This window comes from Lonchura striata, chromosome 1 (genome assembly GCF_046129695.1).
Source record: "Lonchura striata isolate bLonStr1 chromosome 1, bLonStr1.mat, whole genome shotgun sequence".
Classification (NCBI taxonomy): domain Eukaryota; kingdom Metazoa; phylum Chordata; class Aves; order Passeriformes; family Estrildidae; genus Lonchura; species Lonchura striata.
The window spans coordinates 83,549,620-83,575,493 of NC_134603.1; the positions used below are offsets into that span (position 1 = coordinate 83,549,620).

The 25,874-nt window shown below is 39.2% G+C and overlaps 1 protein-coding gene across 1 annotated transcript in view; it reads left to right on the top strand.

Moving 5' to 3' along the window:
• NFX1 (nuclear transcription factor, X-box binding 1) overlaps nt 1–25,874 on the top strand; it is a 95,286-nt gene that overhangs the window by 2,283 nt on the left and 67,129 nt on the right. Inside the window, exons 2-3 of the mRNA XM_021540509.2 lie at nt 8,109–9,158; nt 13,050–13,211. Coding sequence (XP_021396184.2) covers nt 8,109–9,158; nt 13,050–13,211 — 1,212 coding nt within the window. The remainder of the gene's footprint in view (nt 1–8,108; nt 9,159–13,049; nt 13,212–25,874) is intronic.

Below are 25,874 nucleotides of genomic sequence, written 5' to 3' on the forward strand. Positions count from 1 at the left end.
TACTTCCAAATTCTCTCGCATGTCATCTTGAAATGGGCTGGCTAAAACTTTAAAGTTCCATTTAAAGTTTAGATGCACTTAATTGGACATGAAATGACAATATCAATAAAGACAATAACACCACACTGCACCAATATACACAGGGGACTAGCTAGCTGGAAAATAGCTTCGCAGAAAAGGTGAGATGAGGCCACCTCTGGAGCACTGTGTCCAGTTCTGGGCTCCTTGTGTACAAGGAGGTCATGTACATACTGGACTGAGTCCAGCAAAGGGCCATGAAGATGGTTAAGGAATTGGAGCATCCCTCACGTGAGGAGAGGTAGAGAGAGCTGAATATGTTTACTTGTAAGAAGTCCCAGATAGTAGTGCTGTGTACAAATACTGAAAGGGTAGGACTAAAGAATATGGAACCAGATTCTTCGTAGTGATATTAAATTAAAAGTGATAGTAAAAGGGTTTTAAAATCATGGGGATTTAGGGTTAACAGGAAAAATAAGCTTAGTAGACCCTGGAAAAATAAATACCCTAAGCACATGAAGAACTTGTTCTTGCTAGAACTGCACCTGTGTAGCTAGTACATGATAAATGATATAATTGTTAGATGTGATGATTGTTTAGTAATTAAATATAATTACTGTTTAATCATAAGAATTATAATGAGAAACTGTGGTTAGGGACCTAAGAAAGATCACGAGAAACTCATGTCAATGTATACAATAGAACAATATAAGTTTAATAATTAATAAGTTATATAATGATAGAATATAAAATACATTCAGCTCGAAAGCCATGTCAGAGTCAGATTTGGATTTGTACCCCTGACTCCCAGAGCTCTTAATAAAAGCACCTGCATATAATCATATCCTGTGATTACGTGTGTTCCAGAACACTAACAAAAGGACAAGGGGCTACAGGTACAAAACATACAAAATTCTAGCTGAACACAAGGAAAAGCCTTCTTACTGCGAGAATGATAATAACACTGGAATGGTTTGCTGAGAGAGGTCATAGCCTCTCTGTCCTTGGAGATACTCAAAATCCAGCTGGTCACAGTTATGGGTAACTGACCTCTTTTGGGCAGAATTTTTGGACTAGGTTATCTATAGAAGTCTCAAAATGAGCCATTCTGTAATTCTATGGTTAGGCTGGTTTTGCATGTTACTCTCTAGTAATTTCTGGCAAGTGTTGTTGGAAGGGAGCATATATTTTATGACATGAGCTAATACAGTTGAAATAAACAATGAGTTTTGGGCATGCAGATTGTTTTGCCTGGAAATGGGTTGCACTGCTTGAGTCGTTAAGCCTGAAACAATGTAACTCGTGTTTAGGAAGAAATTCAACATTTTGTAAATCTGTGTCATCTTGAAAATGATAAGATTATGTAGGTGAATGTATAAAGTGATCAGAGAAGACAGAAAATGTAAACTTGGTAGTTGGTTTAAAGCTTCCAGTGCTATGGGGAAAGCCTTAGATTTCCATAATGGACCATTCATTTTTTGTTTGTTTGTTTTTTGGTTTTGTTTGTTTGTGGGGTTTTTTCCTTTTGTTCTTTTGGGTGGTTGTTGTACTGTTTAATACAGGCATTTTAAGAGCTGCAGGGAGTGTCTTCTATGTAACTAGCGCTTTGTGTGCAGATAAATCATCTCTTGTCTGGATATATGTAATGTTGATGCAAATAGATTGCTGTGTGCACATTCTAGTGTCATCTACCTTTAGGTGAAAGAATAGGTTATTTGAATTGCTTTAAAAATGAAGGCATCCATTCTGAAAAATTAGCTTTGTATTATAGGTGAGAGACAGTACATAAATAGAACATCTATTGATAAAATATTCTGAGTGGAAAAGGACTCATCAAGAGTCACTGAGTCAAATACTTGATATCACTCAGGACAACTTAAAAATTAAATATCTAAGCACATTATTAAAACAGTTCTTGAATACTAAAAAACTTGGAGTCATGACCAATTTCCTATAAAGCTTTTTCCAATACTTGACTACCCTTTATTTGAAGTTTTTCCTGATACTCTCCAATCTGACCTCTCTGTGACCAAGCTTTAAGCTTTCTTTCACTTGCTATATCACTAGCCACTGGGGAGAAGAAATCAGCAACTGCTCTCCACTTCCTCTCATGAGAAAACTGTAGGCAGCAATAAGGACACTCCTCCAAGCTCAACAAAGATAGTATTTTCAGCTGCTCATGTAATTTAGTCCTTTTACCATCTTTGTTGTCCTTCTTTGGACACACCTAATATTTTGATATAATTTTTGCATTGTGGAGTCAAACACACAGTACTGAAGAAAGTGTTTTTGCACAGAGTGCAAGACACTATTTTGGCTGAATTTATGGGTATCTCATTGAGAACAGTCAGTTAAAAGATGTCTGATATCTATTTAGAAAGAATGGTAATAATCAGTATTGTTTGTTTCCTTCCAGTTTTATACTGATAGGAAGGAAGGAGAAGGAAGGAAATCAGTTCTGTACTAATTTAAGAAGGAAATCAGTTCTTCCTGTCTAGGAATTAAAGCTGAATTAATTTAAGAATAAAGAAGCACTAAGTCTGAAGCCTAAGGGGCTGTTCTGTGGACTATTGTATTTTTAAAATTAATTTTGTCAATATATTTTTTCTCTTATACTTGTTTATAATTATGAACTTCATATTAATTAAAGTAAATTATGTAATTGTTCTTAAAAATCTAATTGAATATAGCTTCCTAAACCGTTCTAAAATTAGAGCTTAGGCATAATGTCATTAAGTGGCACCTTCAAATGTCATGTATTCATAAAAAGTACCTAAGCTGTTTGCTGTACTGTTTTTGAAGATGAGCTTGTACTTATTAAAATGAGATGAGTACTTATTATTTTGCCTCTTTTTTTTAATGGGTTCTTATCAAATTATTTTTCTAAAATATAGTTTACAAGGATTACCTCTTTGCCAGGACATTGTGTCTCTGTTAGCAGTTAGTGCTGAAGGGGTTTAATGCTTGAAGCCATATTGTTTTCATATGCTACATTCTAATTCTAACCCAAGTTCCTAGGGATGTTAAAATTGTAGAATCATAGATTGGCTTGGGCTAGAAGGGACCTTAAAAGTAATTTAGTTTCAACCCCCTTGTGATGGGCAGGGACATCTTCCACAAGACCTGCTTATTCAAAGCCCCATCTAGTGCGGACTTGAACACTTACAAGGATGGGACCGCTGCTTTGGGCAACCTGATCCAGTGCCTTACTACTGTCACAGTAAAGATTTTCTTCTTTATATCTAACCTAAATCTCTCTTCTTCCTGTTTGAAGCCAGACCCCCTTGTCCTGTCCCTACATGCCTTCCTAAAATGTCTCTGTCCATTTTTTATTTTTTTTTGTGGGCTCCCTTCAGGTACTGGAAAGTTGCAGTTAGGTCACCTTGGAGCCTCTTCTCCAGGTTGAACAAATCCAATGTTCTTAGCCTTTCCTCACAGGAGATATGCTCCATCCTTCCAGCCATCTTGGTGGCCTCTTCCAGATTTGCTTCAAAGCAACAAGTTGATGTCCTCCTTGTGCTGGGGACTGTATTGCTAGATGCAGCGCTCCAAGTGTGGAGTACTCAAAGCAGAATAGAGGGGATGAATCAATTTATGTGACCTGCTGGCCACACTTCTTTTGATGTGGCCCAGGGTGCAGTTGGTCTTCTGGGCTGTGAACACATGCTGTCAGGTCATGTCTGTCTGTCACTCACCAAGTCTTCTCAGACATTCTTGATACTGGGGGTTACCCTGACCCAGGTGCAACACTTTGCCCTTGGTCTTGTTTAACCTGATGAGATTCCTGTGGGCCCACTTCTTGAGCTTGTCCAGGTCCTTCAGGATGGCATTCCATTCTTAAGCTGTGTCAATTGCACCACTTAGTTTGATGGCATCCGCAAATTTGCTGAGGGTGCAATGTATCTCTTTGACTATAATTAATGAGGTTATTAAACAACAGTGGTTGCAATACAGACCCCTGAGGGACATCACTTGTTGCTGAAGTCCATCAGGACTCTGAGCCGTTGACCACTACTCTCTGGATGTTACTATCTAGCCAGTTTTTTATCTGTCTAATAGTACGTTGATCTCTCTGATTGAGAGAGTAGGATGTTGGGGGAGACCATATCAAAGTCTTTACAAAAGTCCAGATAAATGATATCTGCAGCCCTTCCCTTGTCCACTTATGCAGTCACTCCATCATAGAAAACCACTATGTTGGTCAGGTGGGACTTGTCCTTGGTAAAGCTGTGCTGACTGTCTCAAATCACCTCCCTGTCCTCCATGTGCCTTAAGCATAAGTGCTAGGAGCATCTGTTCCCTGATATTCTCAGGCATAGGGGTGAGACAATACAGAAGTTTTTTCTAAGGGTACTATGATATCCTGTGTTTATTTTGTAGAAATACAGGCTGGACTTTAGCTTTGGGGCATCCCTTTTACTATGAATTTTTGTGTATGTATGTATAAGCATGGCAGAGACAATTTCAACCAGTGTCAGCTACTTATTATTACACTTGTACTTTTAGTTTGCAGTTTCTTGTCTTTACAGACAGAAATCAGTTTTAGTAGAATTCACCACTCTGGAATTTTCTTCATTATGTAGAAGCTGACAGCAAGAATAGGAATCTTATTGATGTAAAAAGTTATAATGAATTATTCATATTTTGGAGATGCTTTTAAATATTTGAATCCCTTCTCATTTTTTTCTGCAGACTTAACAGATTATTTGAAAAGTGCTCTCAAAATATTACTTCCACAGTTACATTTCAAATCCTGGTTAGACTTCTTGGAGGCCATGCTCAAAGGTCAATCTGACTAATTCCTTCATTCGTTTTACATACCACATCTCATAACCAAAGAAACAGTGGTCTTTAGAATATGCTTTTTAGAGGCAAGCTCTGTGGGTTCTGCAAAATCTGTTTTTATTAAACTTTATCTATCCATCAGACTTTAGAGTATACAAAAGAAAAATTAAAACAGCTAATAAAACTGATTGTTTCAAATAAGGTTTGCGTGTAATTGTAGGATTGCATTCTGTTTTCAGATCAGAATGTGTGAAACTTAAGTAGTCTATACTGAGTGACTGCCATTAACATTATAGTGCATAGTTTACAAATGTACTGCTCTTTATTAGTGATAGGAAAGAAACTGGCTTAACACTGGGAAAACTGGAAGTAAGTGTAGCTGTATAAAATAAAATGGACAACTTCACATTTGCAATTCTTTGCACAGGATACATATGCTGAGAAAAATAGAATGTTTCTCGGGAAGATGCTTTCAGTCCAGATTCTTTCATATGTATAAGCCTAATGCTGGTACCTACTAGGGTTCTGCAGTCCTAATGATAGAATAATTCAACTGGAAGGGACCTACAATGATCATTGAATCCAGACCTGACCACTTCAGGACTGACTAAAAGTTAAAGCATATTGAGAGTGTTGTCCAGTTGCCTCTTGGACACTGACAGACATGGGGTATTAACTACCCTTCTGGAAAGCCTGTTAAAGGTTTTGACTGTGATAAATGGATGTGATTCGTGCTAATAAAATTGTAATTATATTAATAATTTGGGAAAATAATAAGAAAAAGTATATGTGATCAGTATTAAAGAGCAGGAGGGTTCCCTTACAGATGATTCTTGTGAGAAAATGGATATAGAATGTAAGGATGGAATAAGCAGAATATCCAATACTAGAAAATGGCCTTGAGGATGAAAAACTCCCAAGAGATAATTGGGAGAAGTTGGGAACTGACTCCCAAACCAAAATTGGCACCAACTGAAGTTAAGACAACTCCCAGAGCAGGATCGACCTTGAATATGAATAAAGTTGGGACCATTCCAAACAGGGAGTCTAAAATAGTGGTCTTATCTATGAAATAAATAAGGCTTAATTGGGACATAGTGCTTACATATATAACACTAAGTTTAATGCACATGCACCACCTGCCAGGTTATGCAGAGGGCATGTGAGGAAGACCTTCGGCCTTCCTCCAAGAAGACCCCCCAAAGAGATCAGAAGACCCCATAGCAACAATGGGAGCATGCACTGTGCAGTAGAATGACGTAGATTTCAAGAATTGGAAATAAGAGGAGATTTATGGGAAACTAATAATGAATATGTATTAGTACACAGTATATAAGTTGTATTTGGATCCTTTTGCCTTTTGTACGTGAGTTAGGGTGGGAAGCCCTCCATGTACCCCGATCAATCGGTTTTTGCTTATGCTTTATCCAAACCACTGCCAAATTTATTTTTGTAACTACTGAATTATAGTTGATTGAATTATTTTACCTCAATGAAAACTGCTGCTAAATTTTAAGTTTGTGATATATTAAATTAGACATATGGGACCTCATTCATAACATGACCATGCTCTTGGCAAAGAAATGTCCCCCCATGTTGCATCTGAACACCTCCCTGCCCCTCCTCCTTTTCTCTCTGGGGGGGGTCACAGCTTTGGACTACTCCCACATGTGCTGGCACTAGGTACTGGGAAGAAAAGATCAGCCTCTGTGTCTCTACTTTTTTTGCCTGTGCTACTTTTGCTTTTTTGCTGATTCTTAATTCAGGCTTGAGCTGTTTTGAAGACCAGACTTCTGTCTGGTTTTTTCATTCTATTGTCTCAAAATCAGGTTAGTATTTCAGCTTGAAAAACCCCAAACTATTTGTATTTGCCAATTGTATCTAGTTTATTTATAACATGTAATACTGTATAGGGTGCATATAATACTATATAATATACTATATTAATTACATATACTATCTTGTAATGTAACATTGTAATGTTAATATATATGGATATAGTGAATATAGATAATATTAAATTATATATATTATAGAAATAATATATAATGTCGTTTTTGCAAAGACAAAAATCCCCAAAGTAATTTCAACTGCTCTTTAAAAGCAGAAGTATGAATTAGGCAATGTGGTTAAAACATCTTGAAATTTTAAAATCTTAATTTTTATTAAGGTTAAATCTTCACTTCCATAAAGTTGTATGTTACAGTTTTTTCCTTTGGCTGCCAGCTTCACATTGCAACTGTGACCATTCCTAGAGGTTTTGAAGAAACCTTTTTTCATTTGAAAGCAAATTAAATTCACTGAGGAAAAAAAAGCATGTTAGCACCTTGAAATGTTTTGGTTTATTCTTCTCTTCAAAATGTTAATTTCCACAATATTTTTTGAAAAAATAGTAGGTAGTTCAGGAGCCTAGATTCTATTAGCATTTCGGAGAGTCTTTTGATCTAAGTCATGGCCTAAGTGTTTGATTATCTCTTTTAATTGTTATGAACCAGGAACAAACTGTGATCTGTCCTACCATATGAGGTAACCTACCCAACCAGTAAAGTGAGATCCATGAGATCTCCATGAGATTTTATTAACTTCTGTTTTTTTACATTACTGTGTAAAATTTAACCTATCTGCCACAGCCAATTAAACTATCCTTGATACTCACTAATAATTTCTGTTGCAGGCAGACACTACTGGCACAATGTTACAGGAAATTGAGGGACATAGAATTTCTCTTTTATCTAGAGATATAGAAATGACAGAAGACTGCTGAAGTAGAAGCATGGTTCATGTTGATGGCCTCAGAAAAATAATTTTGCACAGCTGCCCTGTGTTGTTTAATATGTCTGTCTCTAGAACAGTATAGTCAGTAGTCAGAGTTGATGCAAGGATTTACTACTACTACTTTTAATTTATATTCAAAGTTTTGTATAATATTCAAATCTCAGATGTAGCCATTGTATTAAAAATACTTCTTTTCTCAGGTTCTTATATTTATGTAAACATGCTAGGAAAAACTTTAGATGTTAAACACTGATTATCGCACTTGCATATCTTGTGCTGCTTCAAAAGTTTTTCTTTCATCTTTTTATATTCTTAATTCTGTGTATTCACAGTTCTGTAAAGATGATGAGACAAGAAGGCTCCTACAAAGCATTGTATGATTCAGTTCTTGTTTCTGGACTCTTGTTTGCAGTTGTTCTGTCAAGTGTGGGATTGATGGAACTTCTGGACCTTTGCATGCATAGTAATTTCGTTGAAAAGAAGTATATACTGTTTTAAGTTTTATAAAGTTATATTTATTTATTTTTTAGGTACATTGAATTTCAGTCCTGGTGCTGCTGATTCCATTCCTGGAGAAGGACAACCTACAGATATAAACTGGGTAAATAAAGACAGGAAAGACTCTAACAGTGATCAGAATAGAAGTAATATACCAATTCCTAGTCTGTATTCTGAAAGAGGTACAGATTATGAAAGCTCTTCCACAAAGCATCATGGCTTTTGTAGTCTAGAAAGTCAGTATGGGAATTCTGAAGATTTCCACCAATATTTTGGTACCAGTAAAAGTCTGAAGAATCGCAGCTTGCAAAGCCAGAGATTGCACAGATTAAGAAATGATGGCACATGTGCTAGAAATAAGACAAGGCAAAGTACTACGGATGCTGCTGCAGGTCTGGGAATTTCAGATGCTGCACTAGTACCTGGTAGAAGAGCACCTCATAGAGGATACAGTGATATTCTCTCTTCAGAGAGTGACAGGGAAGTACCTAATGTGGATAGCAGAGGGGCAAAGCCGAAGAAAACACATCTGATGCATATGTCTGGGAGAGGTATCAGGGAAAAAGGAAAGCAGGTACATGATGGTGAAAAGCGAGTGAGCTCTAAACAGAAAGTAGAGCTGTTTGAAAAATTTCCGTCTTTGGATTTGACGCAGTCTGACTCTTCAGAATCATCCGTTGGAAAGGCATTCTGTGATGCACCTTTTGGAAGTGGGGATGAGCAAAAAGGCTACAATAATGTAAACAAAAGATATCCCCGGAAGCCTGTGTGGAATAAACCCCCAGTAGAAAAGGAGTGTCAGAAAAGACATGATTCTCACCGCAGTAAAAATACAAAAGTAGGTAAGAAGTCTTCTGTTGCATATACTCCAAAAGATAAAAATGAAAGGAAGAAAGAACTCATTGCTCACAAAAATGATGAAAACTTGACCGGTGAAATCAGACATCAGTTGTCTGAGTCTCTTGGGTTCAGTGGAAGAAAGTTCTTGCTAAAGGGAGATCAAGTACCTGCACTTCATTTCAGCTGGACCCAGTACTGGAAAAAGCAAAGTGATGTACCAAAAAACAAAGAAACTCATACAGGTAAGTTTTTGAGACTGTCCTGGACTCCCATATGAAAGATATCATCTTCACTAATTTAAGCAGTCTTTGCTTCAGCTCCTGCCTTGAGTAGCTGAAGAAGTTTATTATTTCACATTAAATTGGTATTGGGATCAGAGGGTAGAAGTACATGTAGATGCATGGTATCCCAGTGGGAACATACTCTGTAAGTTTACTAGAGAAGGACAGATTTTGTTTATAGTTTTGTTTATAGTTTTTTCTATTTTTGCTACGATGACCTAGTCAGCTACCATTTTAAAACATGTATGTTGTGGGATTAAAATTCTGAGCATTCTGAGTAATGTGACTTGAGAAGGATAATGTTGAAACTGACTTTTGGAGAATAGGTCTTTTCATGATTTATGCAGAAGTAGGAAAATGCCAGACAGAAACAGTATTCTACTCAGAACTGATTTTTATGTGCTTTTTGCTGCACCTTTGATGTCTTAAAGAACCTATAAATGAAACAACACACACTTTCAAGATAATACTAGTATAGGAGATAATATAAAAGTTGGTCTTTAGTGACAACCTCCAGGGGCAAATATGGAAAATGTCCACAAACCTCCCTCCACCCCCCAGGTGCATAGGGTTTTATAAGTTTAGTAAATTTGCATGATTGGCAAAAATCACCAATTAGGAGCATAAGTGATGATGCTATTCCCCCACAGTTTGAAACCCTTCTAAATCTTCCCCCTTCAGATTGGACTGAAGCTTGTTGATGAAAATGTGTCTCGAAGAGCTGTTTTTCAAGCTTGGTTTTGAAGGAGAACAAAGATAGCATAGAGGTCTTGGAATGTGTTTTGTCTTTCTGCCTCTCAGGTCAGGGAAAAGTACTGGGGAAAACTACCTATAAATGCAATAATAGGCTACAGATCTCCAAATATGTGTGTGAAGAATACAGGGAATATATAGAAGAAAAAAGACAAAAAGCATCAGGCATCACCTCAAAAAGTAATTTGAAATAGAGGCAATATCTGGATAGTATTTTTGGAAGTTTGGTAGTAGAAACTTTTGCTGTTGACACTGTAAACCAGACCCACAGTTTTTGGCTCTCTGAATGAATTTTATGCTGGCTCATACCATCAGTGACTGAAAACATTAGGTGGAAATCGGCTCAAAATCTTCAGGGGTATGATACTGGTTTCTGTTTCGACAACAACTTAGGTAGCTTATTCTTACTGTTTTGCATAAGCTTAAGCACTAAGTGTTAAGAGGCTTAAATGTTCAGAAGCAATAAGGAGAAACACCAAGAATTATATTTATTTGGTATTTTACAAAACATCTCAACCTTACCTTCTGCTGCACAGAATGATAGGGTAGACTAGTTCCAATTATCTTAACTGTGATATCAAATCTATTGAAGACTTTACTTCTCAGTGTCTTCTATTTCACATTTGAGAAAGGAATAGTGTAATCAAGAAGCATAAGATACATCTAGTTAGAAACTTTCTTCTCTTGGGAGGATCAAGATCTTCCTTGTTCCTCTCTAACCTAAATAACTGTCATGCACCTGAGTTCTGTTTGAATCATAAAATTGAAGGCACCTCAGTCTTTTTCCCAGCATTGTTATTAAATGAGAAACATCACATCCAATAGGCAGAAAGATAAGTAATAGTCTTTTCCAGAGAACTTAAGGATCTTCCCCCTTCAAAATAGTAGTTTATTTGCATGCTTGTTTGGGAGCTCTTTTGGAAACACTGTCTGCCACTGTTTTCAGGGAACTAGGATTGTGGGTTTTTAACTATGTATACCATACAGTTTCTGAGTATGGTGGTATAGCTTTAGTCTTCTGGAGAGAAGAAGTATGTTTTACATGAGAATCTTCCTTTATGGCAGATAATAATTATGTGATGACAAGTAGAAATTGCTGGTAATCCTAAATGTTGTGGCGCTTGATGCAGGAGGGCTAGAAAACAAATTTGAAAATCGTATTGAGGAGGACAAACAATGTTAACGCTTGCAAGCCATGGGCTTGCTTGCAGTCAGATGTAGTACAAGCACATTTTGAATTGACAGTAATTTTTTTTCTATTATTTTCCTTTCTTATTTCCTTCATTATTAATTTGAACTTTACTTGTTGTTGTGATCCGGTGTCTAATCACAGAGGAGCAAAGAGAATTCTCTGTGAATAAAGCTGAATGTACTTGGGTTCAAATGTTTGCAAAAATGAGATTAAAACACAAACAAGGTTGATGTCAATACCAAAAAAAGATATATTTTATTAAATAGTAAAAGGGGCAAAGAGAAAGAAAGAGAAAAAAAAGAAAGAAATAGAAAAAGGGGGCTAGGAGGAGAGGGAACAGGGAGAGTGACAAAGAGAGATTAAATAGAAACATATCATCCCTCCATGGGTTCCAGTGATGTCTTGTTGTTCCCCTCCCTCTGGTCTTCTTGGTGGTGACGGTCCTCTTCTGAAAAGTGTAGAATCTAATGGCTTAATTATGGGCCAGGTGGGAGCGTCCAGGTGCCTCCCCTGAGGGGGGCAGGTTTGACAGTCGCCTGCAGGACTGTGGGTCTGTTGCATTACATGCAGCGTTCTCTGGTGCAGGTCTGTGCACCCCTTGGAGTGGGCCTTTGATAGGCCATGACACCCTGTCTGCTGTCCCTCACATGGATGTCCAGTAGATGTGGTTTTCCCAGGGTGGAGAACCCTGCAGCTGGGCAAGTCTACACAGCAGTTGGATGAGTGTTCCCTCCCTGCTTCTGACTAGAGGCTATGCCACACATTGAAAAGAACTTCCTCATTTCCTCTTTGGTTTGGTGTCAGGGTCTGTGCAAGTCTGGCAGCAGATAAACCTGGGGCTATAGCCTCTACCCCAGAGCTTCTGGACATCCCTGCCATGGGTGCATGCTCTTCCAGTCTTATCCATCGTTTCCATCATAACTTTATCCATTAAAGTGATAAAGATGCTTTATCACTTTCCCTTAGGCAGTTTAACTCACAGTTGAGAGCCTCAGCCCAGAGACCTCATTTAGGGTGCAGTGGTCTTCCATGCAGTTTTTGTTACACAATATGCTATAATAGGCAAAAGTCCTTTCATAGAAATGTTTAAGCTATAAACCATAACATTTCAGTCTCCGATACTTGTATTGGCACAATCTTAAAATGCTACATTTTTACACTGTACACTTATAGTTAATATATTTTAAAATCCTATGGACATTTCTAAGGTGTATTTGGTAGTCTTACCTTGATGAGTGAGGAAGTAATCAGACAGAAATGAAGCTTTATGTCATGCTTTTCTTACGGTTGCACATTAGGCTGTTTTGACGTTAATGTGAGGTTCTTGCTTTATTTTCAAAGTACTTTTTCACATTTGTTCACATGGCTCAAAGACCCTGTACTTTGACTGTTGTTCCCACTAGTTCTACTCCTAAAGCACTCATTTTATAAAGGGTTTATTCCCATAATCCAGGTCCTTTGATATTAATATTTGTTGTATCATCTCCTGGGAATACTTAAGGATAGAAATTAAATGTAATTTTGGCAGAGATTTCTGTATTTAAGAGTATTCATCTTTTTGGTTTAAAGTGTATGCAAAGATGAATTTCCTATATAAAGTGGTGACAAAAATCTTAAACTTTCTTAAAAGTGGCATTAATTAATAAGATCAGAATAATTGCTATTTGTGAAAGTGGAATTTGCATTGCCACTTTAATAAGAATCTTATAGTCCTTCTTCCTGCTCTGAAGCTAAAAAAAATGCATAGCAAGTAACAAACTGGAATCTTCCACGTGTAAACTAATGCCTTATTTATAGCCACAGAGCTAAAATAAGTTTCACTGTAATTTAAATGAAATCTTTGGATTTAGAGTTTCATTTCACAGCTAGCTGTTCTTTTATGTACAAGTAATATATTTTATTTGCAGGGTCATTGATTGAACAGCTGACCACAGAGAAGTATGAGTGCATGGTATGCTGTGAGGTGGTCCGAATAGTAGCCCCAGTGTGGAGCTGTCAGAATTGTTACCATGTATTCCACCTGAATTGCATCAAGAAATGGGCACGGTCACCAGCTTCACAAGCTGAAGGTTAGTATTTTCTCAAATATATGTTATATATATATTCTACATCATGTATAAATATTGTATATGTAATGTATGATATATTCTCAAATAGATGTGAGAATATTAATCTCAAATTATCGAATATATGTGAGCTAAATTCATGTGTTACTTGTGTTGTGAAAACTATTTAGAAATGCTGTTTAAGATAATGTAACCCACTGTTGCTGGGTGCATTTGGGGAGAGCCCCCAAGCTGTGAGTTCGCTGGTAGCAGCAGGCAGGCAAGGAGACTCCGTATGGCTTCTGAGGGTGCTAATTAGATGAGGGTTTATTGGGGGTCCTACCCCCGGGAAAAAGCATGGTTTCTGAGGGAGGGGCGGGGCCAGGAAAGTACTGGTCAAGAGAGACGGCTGAGAGAGAGAGCTGGACAAGGTTTGGGTCAATGGGATTACAGACACATGATACTTCAGGGGAGGATTACAGGCTTGGAATAAACCATAAAATTTCGAGGGGTGAGACAGAGCATACCATTTAACTAAAATTCAACACCACAACCCACCTCTGAGGTAAGGCAGCCAAGTTCATTGTTAAAGGGATCCCTGGGGGTGGACTAAAGCAAAACAACACTAAATAACTGATACAACAACATTTATTAGAACTGCTTTGAAACTTTAATTGGAAAAAGACTTAATGGATTTGAGAAGGGGTTCTGTAGGCATTCTGAAGTGTATGATCACCCTAAGAGAGGAAAAGGAAAGAGGAAAAGAGAGATCTGTCACCACCCATGGCTTCAGTGACATGGTCCATGGTCGTGATATGCAGTGTGAGTCCATCGGAGATGGGAACAAGCATACATATCAAAAACTGGGGAGTTTATAACCCTGTTTCTTCTAGTAAACACTCTAGTATCTCCTCCAGGAAGAATTATGAATGTGCACAGTCTTTCTGGAAGGTTCTGGAAGTCTCGCAGTGTCAAACAGGGCGCTTGAGTGTACGTGCCTGGAAAAATTTTCTGAACAAATGTTCCAATTTCAGGGTTTTGCAGCTGTATGGTAATGGCTTTTGGTGGAGAGAAATTGGTATCAAAAAACCCCTCTACCTTTCCTCTATAGTATCCATTCCTTAACAGCGGCTTCTCCTTTAGTTCAAAGTTTCTCCTATAGTTAAACTAGCTTAAACAGCTTGTTTAAGGCAAACTTTAGCCATAAGGTGCAAATGGTTCACTACAAGTGGTCAGCTGTAAACAAGTTTTAAATCAGTTATTTTCCCCACCGTTCTGTGTATGCCTTATATAATCCTCATAACTTGATTCTTTCCAGTGTTCTAGCTAAACCTAATTTCCAGATTTGGATGCATAAGATCATTCAATTAAATCAGTGCATCAGGATGCAAAACTCTGTGGTTGTATTTTTACAAGTTCATCTCTTATGTTTCCTTTGCTGAGAAGTCAAGTAGAAGACGCACTTCATGCATTAGTGGTCTGCTTTTACTCAACCACTTTTTAGTTTGTTTCTCAGATGAAATACTCCATCACTCATACCATGCAATGAAAGGGAATTCAGAGAAAATGGAAAGCTTCAGCCTTTGTCATTAGTTTAAACTGTTTTAGATTCCTTGTATTATACTACTTTTTGAAACTCTTAAACCAGTATGTTATGCCCTTTGAATCCTTTAATGTAAGGTAAGGCTGAGTTGCAGCCATTATTCAGTTCAGTTGAGTGGTGTAGACACACTCTGAAAATTAAAATCCTGAAGTAGGCTTTATTTTTTCTGTACCTTGCTTGTTGAGCATTTCCCATTCTTTGTGTGTCTTTCTGTATCTCTGTGGGCAGACTGAGGAAATACAATGTCACCTAGTTCTAAATTTTTGACAGACGTTCTTGCAAACTGTAAATCTCCTGCAGAAAGGATTGGTTGCAAAGTTCTTTTTGCAGAAGATGCATAGTCAGACTTCTGGATGGGACTGATGGTGGGCCCAATTTCTCACTTGGTGAGTTTATTTCAAAGGGGCTTGAGGTTCTACTTTACTGTCTTAGTTTGAAAAGACACATGTTTGCTAAGGAAGGCAGGAGCCTCTCTTGAAATGGAAAATGCAAACGCTCTCCCTCCAAATTATTCTGATTTTGAAATTAAGAGGCTCTCAAGCAAAGATACACGAGTAGGAATAACAGTTCTTTATTAGGATTTTTTTTTTTAAAAAATCCAGTAATACCAAACAACAGTGACAGATCAGAATACAACTTGGCACCCTGTTGGTCAGGGTGTTGGTAGCAGTCCAATTAAATGGTGGTTGCAGTCCTCCTGGAGTGACAGATGTGGTTCTGTTGAAGCAGAGATTCTGTAGAAGGGTTGAGTTTTCTCTAAAGGTACGGTGATGGTATAGATGGACCTGTTCTTCCTCTGGGAATCCAGTGGGAAAAGGCTGGCTGTGGTATTCCAAATCTCAGATTATATCCAGGTAGGAATGCTTGGCTTCTCCCCCTGGGCAGAGCATCTTACAATACAGTGATGTAATTTTATCAGTCATGCAGTGAGATTCAATGGCACATTAACAGGAGATATTTTCTGGAGGAGGATTGGTTGTGGAAGAGATAAAGAAAACTGCTGCACTTGGTTTTAACAGGTGGCTGAATTAACAGAAGATAACTGCCCCATGTGTAACAGATGAGAATACACACCCCCAGCCACATCTTGCATTTCCAACCTAAGACATTGACCCAGACGGGAGGACACACAGGAGAAACGCAACAACATACTTAGGAGGTTAAAAAACAAACTTTATTCGCAAACTTTTATAAGCCAAACCGAGAGTGACTGTTGAGTGACTCCCCCTTTTCGGAGTTGATTTATCTCCCTGGAACAGCTTACTCCTTGACAAAAGAGCTGCTTGCTTAAGGGGGCTTTTATCTCTCAAGAGAGTAACCTTAGATACTTGAATCCTGAAAGCTTTTAAAATAGCAAAATTTTGGGCCATTTGCTTTTCATGTAAGAATTTGTGGACTAAATATGTTACTGTATTCTGCATATGAGAGAACTAGAGATAATAATTAACTGAAGTTAAAGGTTATGGTGTCAATAGAACTGATACCATAGCTCCAATAAAGACACCAGTACATATTTCTCGACCTGCAGACTCAGCTATCCTATCTTATTTAGATTTTGTACTTCAGAGTGTATTTGTTTTGCCATAGGTTGTTTCAGTATATGTTCTGCATTTCAGGCTTTGGATAATGAGGAATTCACTAGAATCCTGGTAGTTATTATTGTCTGCTGTAGGAGAAATGGGACACTGTAATCTACCTAACTCCATAATTCACTGGGTTTTGGAACAGGGGAAAAAAATGGTTGTTTTTTTTTTTTTTTTTAATTTTTGGACACTATTTCCTTTGATTTTGCAAATGTTGTAATGAATTCCAGAAAATCTTACCTAATTCAGCAACAAAAGTTTTCACTGGTATGTTTCACTTCCAGCTTATTTGCTAATAAGATGAGTTTTGAATATTCATTTTATGTTTTTGCAGCAGCATGTCTTGGTTTGAAAGATAGGTCTCTGCCAAGGAAGGAGGGAACCTCCCTTGGTTGAAGGGTATGACCCTCTTCCCTCTAGAATTATTATAACTTTGAAATTAAGGGGCTTTCAGGCAGAGGTATGTGGAAAGGAATAGCAGTTCTTGATACTAGTATGTATAACAAAGCAAACCACAACGGCAGCACAACAAACAACCAGAGAGCCAATAAGAGCCTTCTCTCAGCTGCAGGCACTTTCCCTATGGCGTAGTTGCTATCCCAGCCAGCAGGGGCACTGTCGGCTCCCAGCCAGGCAGGGCAGGTGCAATGATTCCCTCGTGGCTGCTGGGGATGCTGTGGCGCAAGTTCAGCTGCGTTTCCCTCATGCGGTAATGGAAGACAGGCTGGATGGTGAAATGGGCTGCAGCAGGAACCTCGGAGTGGCAGGTGGGATAGCGGAAGCAAGCACAGCCCTGGGATGGCAAACAAATATAACAGAAAACGCCTGGACGTGGAGTGCTGGGTTAGAGTGTAGCAAAAAAGCCTGAGGCTGCGGCAGACAGCTGTGGAGCTGGGCAGTGGCCTCTGGACTTTGCCATAGCAACTGCCACACACAGCCAGAGAGATGCACCCTCCTGGAAGAGGGAGGGGGTCAGGGTCGTGGATTTTCCACTGAGGCACCTGAATAGATGGTGAGGGTTTTTTCCAATCTGATCAGGTGTTAATAAGTTCCCAGTTCAGTGGCTGTTCTTAAGAGCAAAGGCTCACGTGCAGTAAGGAAGAAGCAGTGCAAGGCTGGGTACTGTGGTGGCAGTGAATTCTCCCCACAGTAAGTAGCTCAACTGAGTTAGAGAAAGCAATGGGCTAAACCAAGCCGCTCACCACTTCCTCACCCCGCCCACTCGCCCCCCACCCACTCCCCTCCCCCCAGTCCCTTGGCCAGAATCTCACAGTATCTCTGCCCTTCCCCAGAGTAAGCCCTTCAAATAAAGAGTAGCCAGCTGCACACTTTTCCCACCTTGGCCATTTCTTTTGTCTCTCTTAAGTACTAGTTGCTATTTTCTCTTAGCAACAAATGGGACAAAATTCCATGAGAGAAAGAAAAGGAAGGAAAAGAATTGAAAGATCCTATCCTCCAACGGTGTTTCAATGAAAATTGCCCTCCTTGTAGGGCCTTGCAGGAGCTCTAAACCTCGGTGATTCATAGTAGAAGGCTGAAAGTGTGTGTGTGTGCGCACATATTTTCTCACAATTTCTTGTGATCACAGAATTGGATCAGAGAAATCCATCCCTCATGGGGTTCTCATATAGTTTCATCTCCCAGGACAATAATGACTTGTGTTGTTACAAGAGAAAAGGAGGTATGGATCCTTTAGGGATGTCAGGAAAATTAATCCACAAACATAAAAGGTTTATGTCCAAAAAGGAGACAGAGAAGTCCTTTTACTTTATTCAAATAAAGGGAGAGGCCATGAGGCATTCCCCTGGGGTCTCTCGAATTTTTGGAGGATGCAGTCTCTTCTTTTATTCTAATTTCCCGGCTGCATTTCCCTTCTCTCTTTCCCCATTGGCTGAGGTACTTGAGAGGTACAGACTTCCTGACACACCTGATATTGAAGATTTCCCTCTAACGTGTCGCTATCAAGGTGAATGCGACACAAAGCAGAGACCACAAGCAGTCTCAGATGGCAATTCTTTATTATCTAAAATGGCTGACCTTTTATACACTTTCTGATTGTTTATATTTCTACCCCAACTACTGGCAAAAATAAATCAACGTAACACCGTTGGTGAAAAGTAACAGTGGCTAACAGTAACTAAAACTAACAGGGACTAAAAGTAACAGTGACTTCAGCTAACTTTCTAAAAATACTTCCTCCACCTGTGAAGTTCTCTGCTTATCTCTCTTCAGTTCCTCTGTCTCTTGGTCTCCTTGGTAACAGCCTTGGAGAGACCTCCTTATCAGCTCTTTCTTGCTTCTCAGCTTCTTCTCGCTTCTTTAGCTAACAGGCCCGCTATTAGCCCCTTCCATACTAATGTATAACCCTCCTTTTAATTTTAATTCCTACAGAATTTAGGGTTTTCCCCCATTGTTTCTTTCAACTTTCAATGTCTAATTTCATTTATCAGCAAACTTAAAGCTTATTTGTAAAAGCAAATATCTTTTTCCATTCATCACTCAATGGAATCCTTCCCATTGTTTCTTTTATCTCTCAGTGCTAGTTTTATCTACCAGCAGACCTACAGCTTGTTTGGAAAGACAAATCCGCTATTCCTCTCAATCCCTCCACTTTTATTTTTTTAATAATTGTCTTTACAAACTTTAGTTATCATGGACTTAATTTCCTGTTCCTGGGTCTTTTTTGTTTTGGTCTTGCAACTATTTGCAGTGATATCAATTGCTGTCATTTTGTAGCCATCTCTGGATCAGTAGGCATGCCTATTACCTGCATCCCTTTGATCACATATTGAATAAGTTGTACTGAGCATGCATGGTAAAATGATTAGAGTTGCTACAGCACATAAGAGGAAAAAAAAGCATTTGTTTAACCCATAGTCCACCAGATAACCATGCAAACACATCCCATTCTCATCCTTTCCATATTTGGACCACCACCTTTCCAATGTAATTATGGAAGGAGCACCTTACCCAGCTACCATTAGCGAGCTTAACATGCCTTTGATTCCATTTGCCTTGATATCTGGAACAATCAGAAGGAGAGCAATTGGTGTCCAATAATCTAAACCCAAAGATAAAGCCAAGTCACAAGCGCTTTTTCCCACATATATGTTCCCTATTCTGTTTCGACAATAAATGTCTCTTTCAGAAGAATGAAGCTACCATGGACTTCTTCTTCATCCCAAAATCCTGTTTCATTATGGACCTCACTCAGGGTGCTAACCCACCATTTAGGCTTGACTGGGCTGGCCACCATGGCCAGCTTTCAGATCCCCCTGGCCCTCCGCAGACCCAACAATTGCTAAGGTTAAAGGTTTTTGCTACTTCTTATTCCCTTAACCTTCTAAGGTTAAAAAAATTATTTTCCCAACCTATTTTGGGAAACCTATATAAAATTTTTTTGGCCCCAACCTAACTGACAATATAAGGCTAAGATTATTAAGAGAAACATTCTAATGGTGTCATCTAATCTCTTAGCTTAATTTGCATTTTCATGTTGTCTTCCACACCACACGTGGCGGAAGAAGGCACAGAAACAGCTTAACATACAGAAAACAACGATAGCGAGGATTGGCCCCCAGTGACTGGAGATCTGAGAGGAGGGATGCCCACATAGACTATTTCAGCAGGCAGTCTGTGGGTAGGCATGCAGGCCTTCCCCTGGTGTCGACGCACTGGCTGTTGCTCCAGTCCACTCCTGCAGAATGTCAGTCCCAGCTTCCCATCCTTCTCCTCCAGTTGAGATGTCCAAATCTCCAGGGCCTCAGAGACCTTGACCCGAGTGTGGTGGGTCCCCCCGTGTTTAGCTGTCTTGACAGCTCTTTCTGTGATCAGTAACACTTGGAAAGTTCCATGCAACTTGGCCACCAGGGGTGCTCCTTTCCACTCCTTAACTAGAACCTAATCTGCTGGCTAGATGTTGTGAACAGCAAAGTCCAAATGCAGGGTCTGTGCCACCTGAGCTTCCTCTCAAAGAGATTTCACAAGAGACATTATCTTGGCCACATACTGTTTCAAATATACATCACTTATCTGTACCCTGGCACTAGGCTGAGAATTACAATGGTAAGGAATTCCAAACATCAATTTGAAGAGAAATAATTGAATATCTTCTCTGGGTCTGGCCCTTATTCTTGCCCAAGCCAGTGGCAAGAGCCGTGCCCATGGCATCTTAATTTCTATTGACAGCTTCAGCAGGTGTTTATTTCTCCATTCATCCTTTCAACCTGTCTGGAACTCTGCGGGTGTCAGGGTGTGTGGAGATTCCATTGTATCCCTAAGGCAGTCATAACTCCTTGAAGACTTTTTCCCCGTAAAATGAGTTCCCCTATCTTAGTCTGTTGCTTCCACAATCCCATATCTTGGAATTATTTGTTCCAAAAGTACTTTAACAACTGATCCTCTAGTTGCTGAAACAGATGGAAATTCTTCTGGCCACCCTGTTAACTTACATACTATTACCAGAAGATGTTTCAATCTTGCCACTTGGGGCATTTCAGTCAACTCCACCAGGCATCTCTGGAAGGGACATACAGCCCAAGGCCTCCCTCCCCTGGCAAGTTTCTTTGTAACTCTGTTATTTGTTTTAACACAAATCAAACAACCCTCAGTAGCTTGCTTTGCCAGAGTAAAAAGACCCACAGCAGCATACATTTTGAGGAAGGCTTCTGCCAGTCCTCGGGAGCCTCAATGACTCCCTTCATGAAGTTGTTTTAACAACTGTAAGGCCAGAGCTTTTGGTATCCACTGCTTACCTCCCTTGTAACTCAATTATCTCATCTTTCCTCTGCCCCACTCTTTTTAATTATTTCAAGTTCCTCTGGTGGAAAAGACAGTTTCTCTGGCAGCGGGACAGTCACTGGAAGCAAAGGGAGGATGTTAGAGATCTTTGGCAACAATGCAGCTTTCCAAGCTTCTTCATCAGCCAGTTGGTTTCCTATTACTTCCTCGGAGCACCCTGCCTGGTGCCCCTTTATGTGTATTATTGCTAACTTTTTTTTTTTTGTAAGTTCAGGTGAGAGATTAAGCTCTCATGAGCTAATGTCTTTCCCCTGCAGGCTAATAAAACCTCTTTCTTCCCATATTTTCCCAAATCCATGTATCATCCTGTTATAAATGAATGCTCTGATTTAATAATTAAAGAAATTTATTAGATGATCAATGTATAAATTTCGAAAAAAGAGGCACAAGCGATTCGATTCTGAGCCAGGCGTTCAGTTTCAGGGAGACTTAGGATTTGACCTCTATCGTACTAAAGTTCCCATGGGTCTCCAAGGGTCAGTTCCGAGTGGTCTATTTTTATACAGTCTCCCAGGCTTTGTAAGGGGTTTTTTTTAGCATATTATCACTGTGGAAAATTGCTGGAATCCTGTTAGCTGAAAATTCTGATGATGCTTATTAGAATGCCTTCTGCTGGGGTCTAGTCAGACAAGAGACATCCCTTGGAATTTACATTTCTGGAGACAGTGTCTTCTTGGTGTTTGAATCTTTATCACTTAGTCTGTTGCTGCTGCTGATGCCTATCGAAAATACTTATAGATGAAAAATCCTTTGGAATATACATCTCTGGTGACAGCGTCTTTCTGGTGTTTTGAATTTCTATCACTTAGCTTGCTTGTTGCCTGACACTGGTTTTAGTACACAAAATGCTGTGGTTTTTAATGTCATTTAGCATGAATTATTTTATAACATGTATTGCATATTACAATCCCTCCCCTTTTATATTAATTTATTAATTTTTGCTTGTTATGACAAGTTTCACTTAGTTCATTTATTGCACATTTTCAGAATTAATTTCTAACATTTATAAAATCTAGCAACTACATTTATTAAATTAACAATATTTGATGTAATTATTCAAATTTTTATGATTTTAAATTTATTTTACTATCTTAGGATACTATCTTACTGTATCTTAGGATTTTAGTTTTATTACGAGGTAGCTTAAAGTTTACAATGGCTTCTTCTTAAGCAAAATATTGGTAAAAGACTACTTGTTTTCTGTGTCTGTTAAAACTCATCCTTGTAGTTATCCTATGACAACTGTGTTATGTATATTTCATAATGATTTCTGAGTTGACTCATCTGGTCTTTGAACCTAGCTAAAGTTTTTGTGGCTCTATTTTTCCTATCTTCTTCTCTTAGTTTCATTATTCTAGATGCCTTGGGCGCTTTTGCTAGTTCAGGATTTATTGGTGTTGTTGCTATTTGCATACTTTGGACAACAGAGTGGATTAACTGGATAAAACACGGTATTAAACAGGGTAAAATCAGTAATCTAGCTATTGAACATAATATTAAGAACTATTTTCTTCTACTGAGCTGCTCTTCTAAACAATTCATCCTACTACGAAGCTTGGAGGATGGAATTCCACTGTTAGACTGGTACATGTGCTGTTTTCTTAATCTCTCTAGCAAGGTTGTTCATAGCCTCCCCATAATTGTTCATTTCTACACAGCATTTTGATTAATTAAATTTTCTACAAACCCCTCCTTGTTCGGCTAACAAGTAGTCCAGTGCTATTCAGCTGTGGTATACAAAGGCTCGCATTTGAGAGTGCTGTTTGGCCAATAGTCATAAAGCTTCTGAAGTATGATTTGACATGACTTCTACTACAGCCTGGAGTCTTTATTAATTGACTAATAGTCAATTAAGTAGATAAATTGGGGTTCTATATCCCCTGCTCCCATCTTGAGCCCAAGTGGTCGGGCTATAATATGCTGTGATCTTTTCTGTCAGCCATTCATCCTCTTCCCATTTTTGGTCTCCTCCTGCTTTTGGGAATTCCAGTTTCAACTCTTTCTTTTCTCTATCTAGAGCCTCATATAGGGGTACTCTCAGTAAATTGCTCTCTGACCTAGGTAGCACAAAGAAGGAGGGTCTTATTATGCCTAAAGTACAGGATCCTTTCTATTTAGGGGGTAGTTCACTGTATGCCTTTTCCCTGTAAATCTAATATATTTCATTAGGGGCTTTCTGTTGCAGATGATAGATAAATATGATTGTTCATAAATAATACAGCTAGGATGACAACAGTTCTCCCAGCTAGCCAGATGACACCCCTGCCTTCGGATGAGTCCAGGGGTGAAATGGACTGTTCCATCCCACCCTCCAAAAGAGGCTCGTCCCACACCTCTGTACCCTCCCCCTAAAACATCAGTGTCTGTAACCCCATTGGATATGCCTCATCCCAACCCACCTAGGAGCCCCTGATAAGGAGGCTTCGAGGGGCCACGCGCCCTCTTGGAACCTCTTCCCCCCTCCTGGAACTTCCTCCCCTCCTGGGGCTTCCCCTCTCCTAAACCCTCCTTTTGTCTCTCCTCTCCCCCACGCTCTCAGGCCCGGCCACGTGCTGCGTCTGGGAGCACGAGGCAGGACCTTCCTGCACCCCCAATAAACCTCTTTCCCCAAGAGCAAACTTGAGAGACCTCTGCCTCCATTCATCCACACCGTGCTGGAGCGTGGTATTCTCACAGCTTTCCAAGGGTCTTTGACAACTGCTGGATTTTCTTAGTAATCTTTTAGTGCCTCCAAGGATTGGTAAGGGTTAGCTCCAGAGCTCTTGTACTAGCACAACCTAATTTGGTTATCCCAGTCACAATTTATTTCTTTGGTTCTACCCCAATACCCAGCAGGTACCTTCGGCTGCCAGGTCTTGGTATTATTGTTTGAATTTACTGTTAAGGTAGATATACAAGAGGTATAACCCACCATTTGTGTGTATCTTTTCCTTTTCCGACTGATACAAATTGTTCTAATTATTTTACAATCTAGAACTCACCCTTCATGCTATACTATTGTTTTAGATGTTTTGGTGTAGTTCTACCTAAGAAGTTGCTCTGGAGTTAAGGCCTCAGCCTTCTATGGCCATTTCTTGGCTGATTTGAGCCTTCTACAAATCCAACAGTTGGATCATTTTAACTCTGTAGCAATCTCTTGCATCAGATCTACGAAGAGCTTTTTATTTGAATCGGTTGAACTCTAGCTGCTATATTGCTGTTCTAACTGCTCATATCGCTCACTTAATTCTTTTAGCTTCTCCTGTTTGATCTCTTTTTCTTACTTCTGACTCCTGTTTCATTAACTCTTGAGTTACTTATTTCATTCTACTTTCAGGATCTGCACATTTTCCATCTTTAGTGAAACAAAAAATCTTATATTGTAATCAAATTAGATTGTTATTTTCTTTTAGAAAATTAAATAACACAGGTTCTTTATTAGGAGAAGTTATTTTCCTGTATTCTGTATTCTCTCCTACCCAGTATGTCTTTCCCCCTCTATTCTAATTTTGCTGGGATTGTAGCATGTCGGACTAGCCTCAGCATGTGTCATAAAGGTGGATTCCATCCTTTCCTCAATCTATACTGTACGGTTACACTGATCACAGATGGGGATATTAGGTTTTAATGTAGCAGCCCTCTTATGTAATACATGTGTAAAAAGTTTTCATATTCCCTTTCTTAGGTCGCACTGCTAACCACTGATCTTTAGATGTCGCTCCGGGGTCATGACAAATTATTTTTCCTTCTGATTGACACACTTTATATCAAGTGCCATTATACATGTAGCTTCTCCTTTTGTTGCCATTCTTGTAATCAAAGTTAATCCGGTATGCTATGATTTTTGTAACTACCTGTCCTTTTAGGGTGGTCTTAAGGCATTGCTCACAGTCTTGGGCTGAACCCTGCCCCTCAACATTGAGGTGTTTCTCAGTGATCAGGCTGACTGTCTTGTCTATCATTAGGCTCAGAACTATCAGAGTCCCCTACAGGCATACTCTTCTGGATCAACCCCCCAGTCAGAATATGTGTCTCACATATTTGACTTTGTTTTCCACTAACTGTGTCTTCTTTTCGGACACTCTTAAGTCCTCTTTTAGCAAGAAAGAAGAAAGTTAAGCAACCTCACGGTAGCCTCCTCAACCACCTTTTCATATTCCCCTGATAAAAGCAAATCATCCACATACTGCCACAACCTAACTCCAGAAGGTGGAGTAAACTGCCTTAATATTTTCTGCAAAGCTTGCCCAAACAAAATCCCCAGAAGGAAATCCCAGTCCTTCCGTGTATAATCTGCATTTCCCAAATATTCCTCTATCTTTTCCCCCTGCCCCTATGGGATCATCCAAATATGGATGTAATTCTTTTTTAAAACCCTCTTATATCCTGGGTAGTATGTGGTACAATTACAAACCTAAACCCTTCCCCTTGACCCCCCAAAGAAACTTGGTGGAGTGGCATCTGGTGTACCCCTGTCTCTTGGGTCCAGGGAGCTTTTGATGTCCTAAATTGAGTCCTCTTCTAGGGAGAGATACGATATGCTGCTGCTGTCCCCCCACACCATCATTATTCTCAGGTGGGGTTATTGGAGCCACATTTCCCTGATCACCTTGCTGTGGGAGGTGAGGATACAGGGGACCTGCATCTCAATCCTCACCATTTTCCTCTTCCACCCCTTTTTCTTAACACATAGATTTCTCCTATTGCTTGCCTAATCCGTAT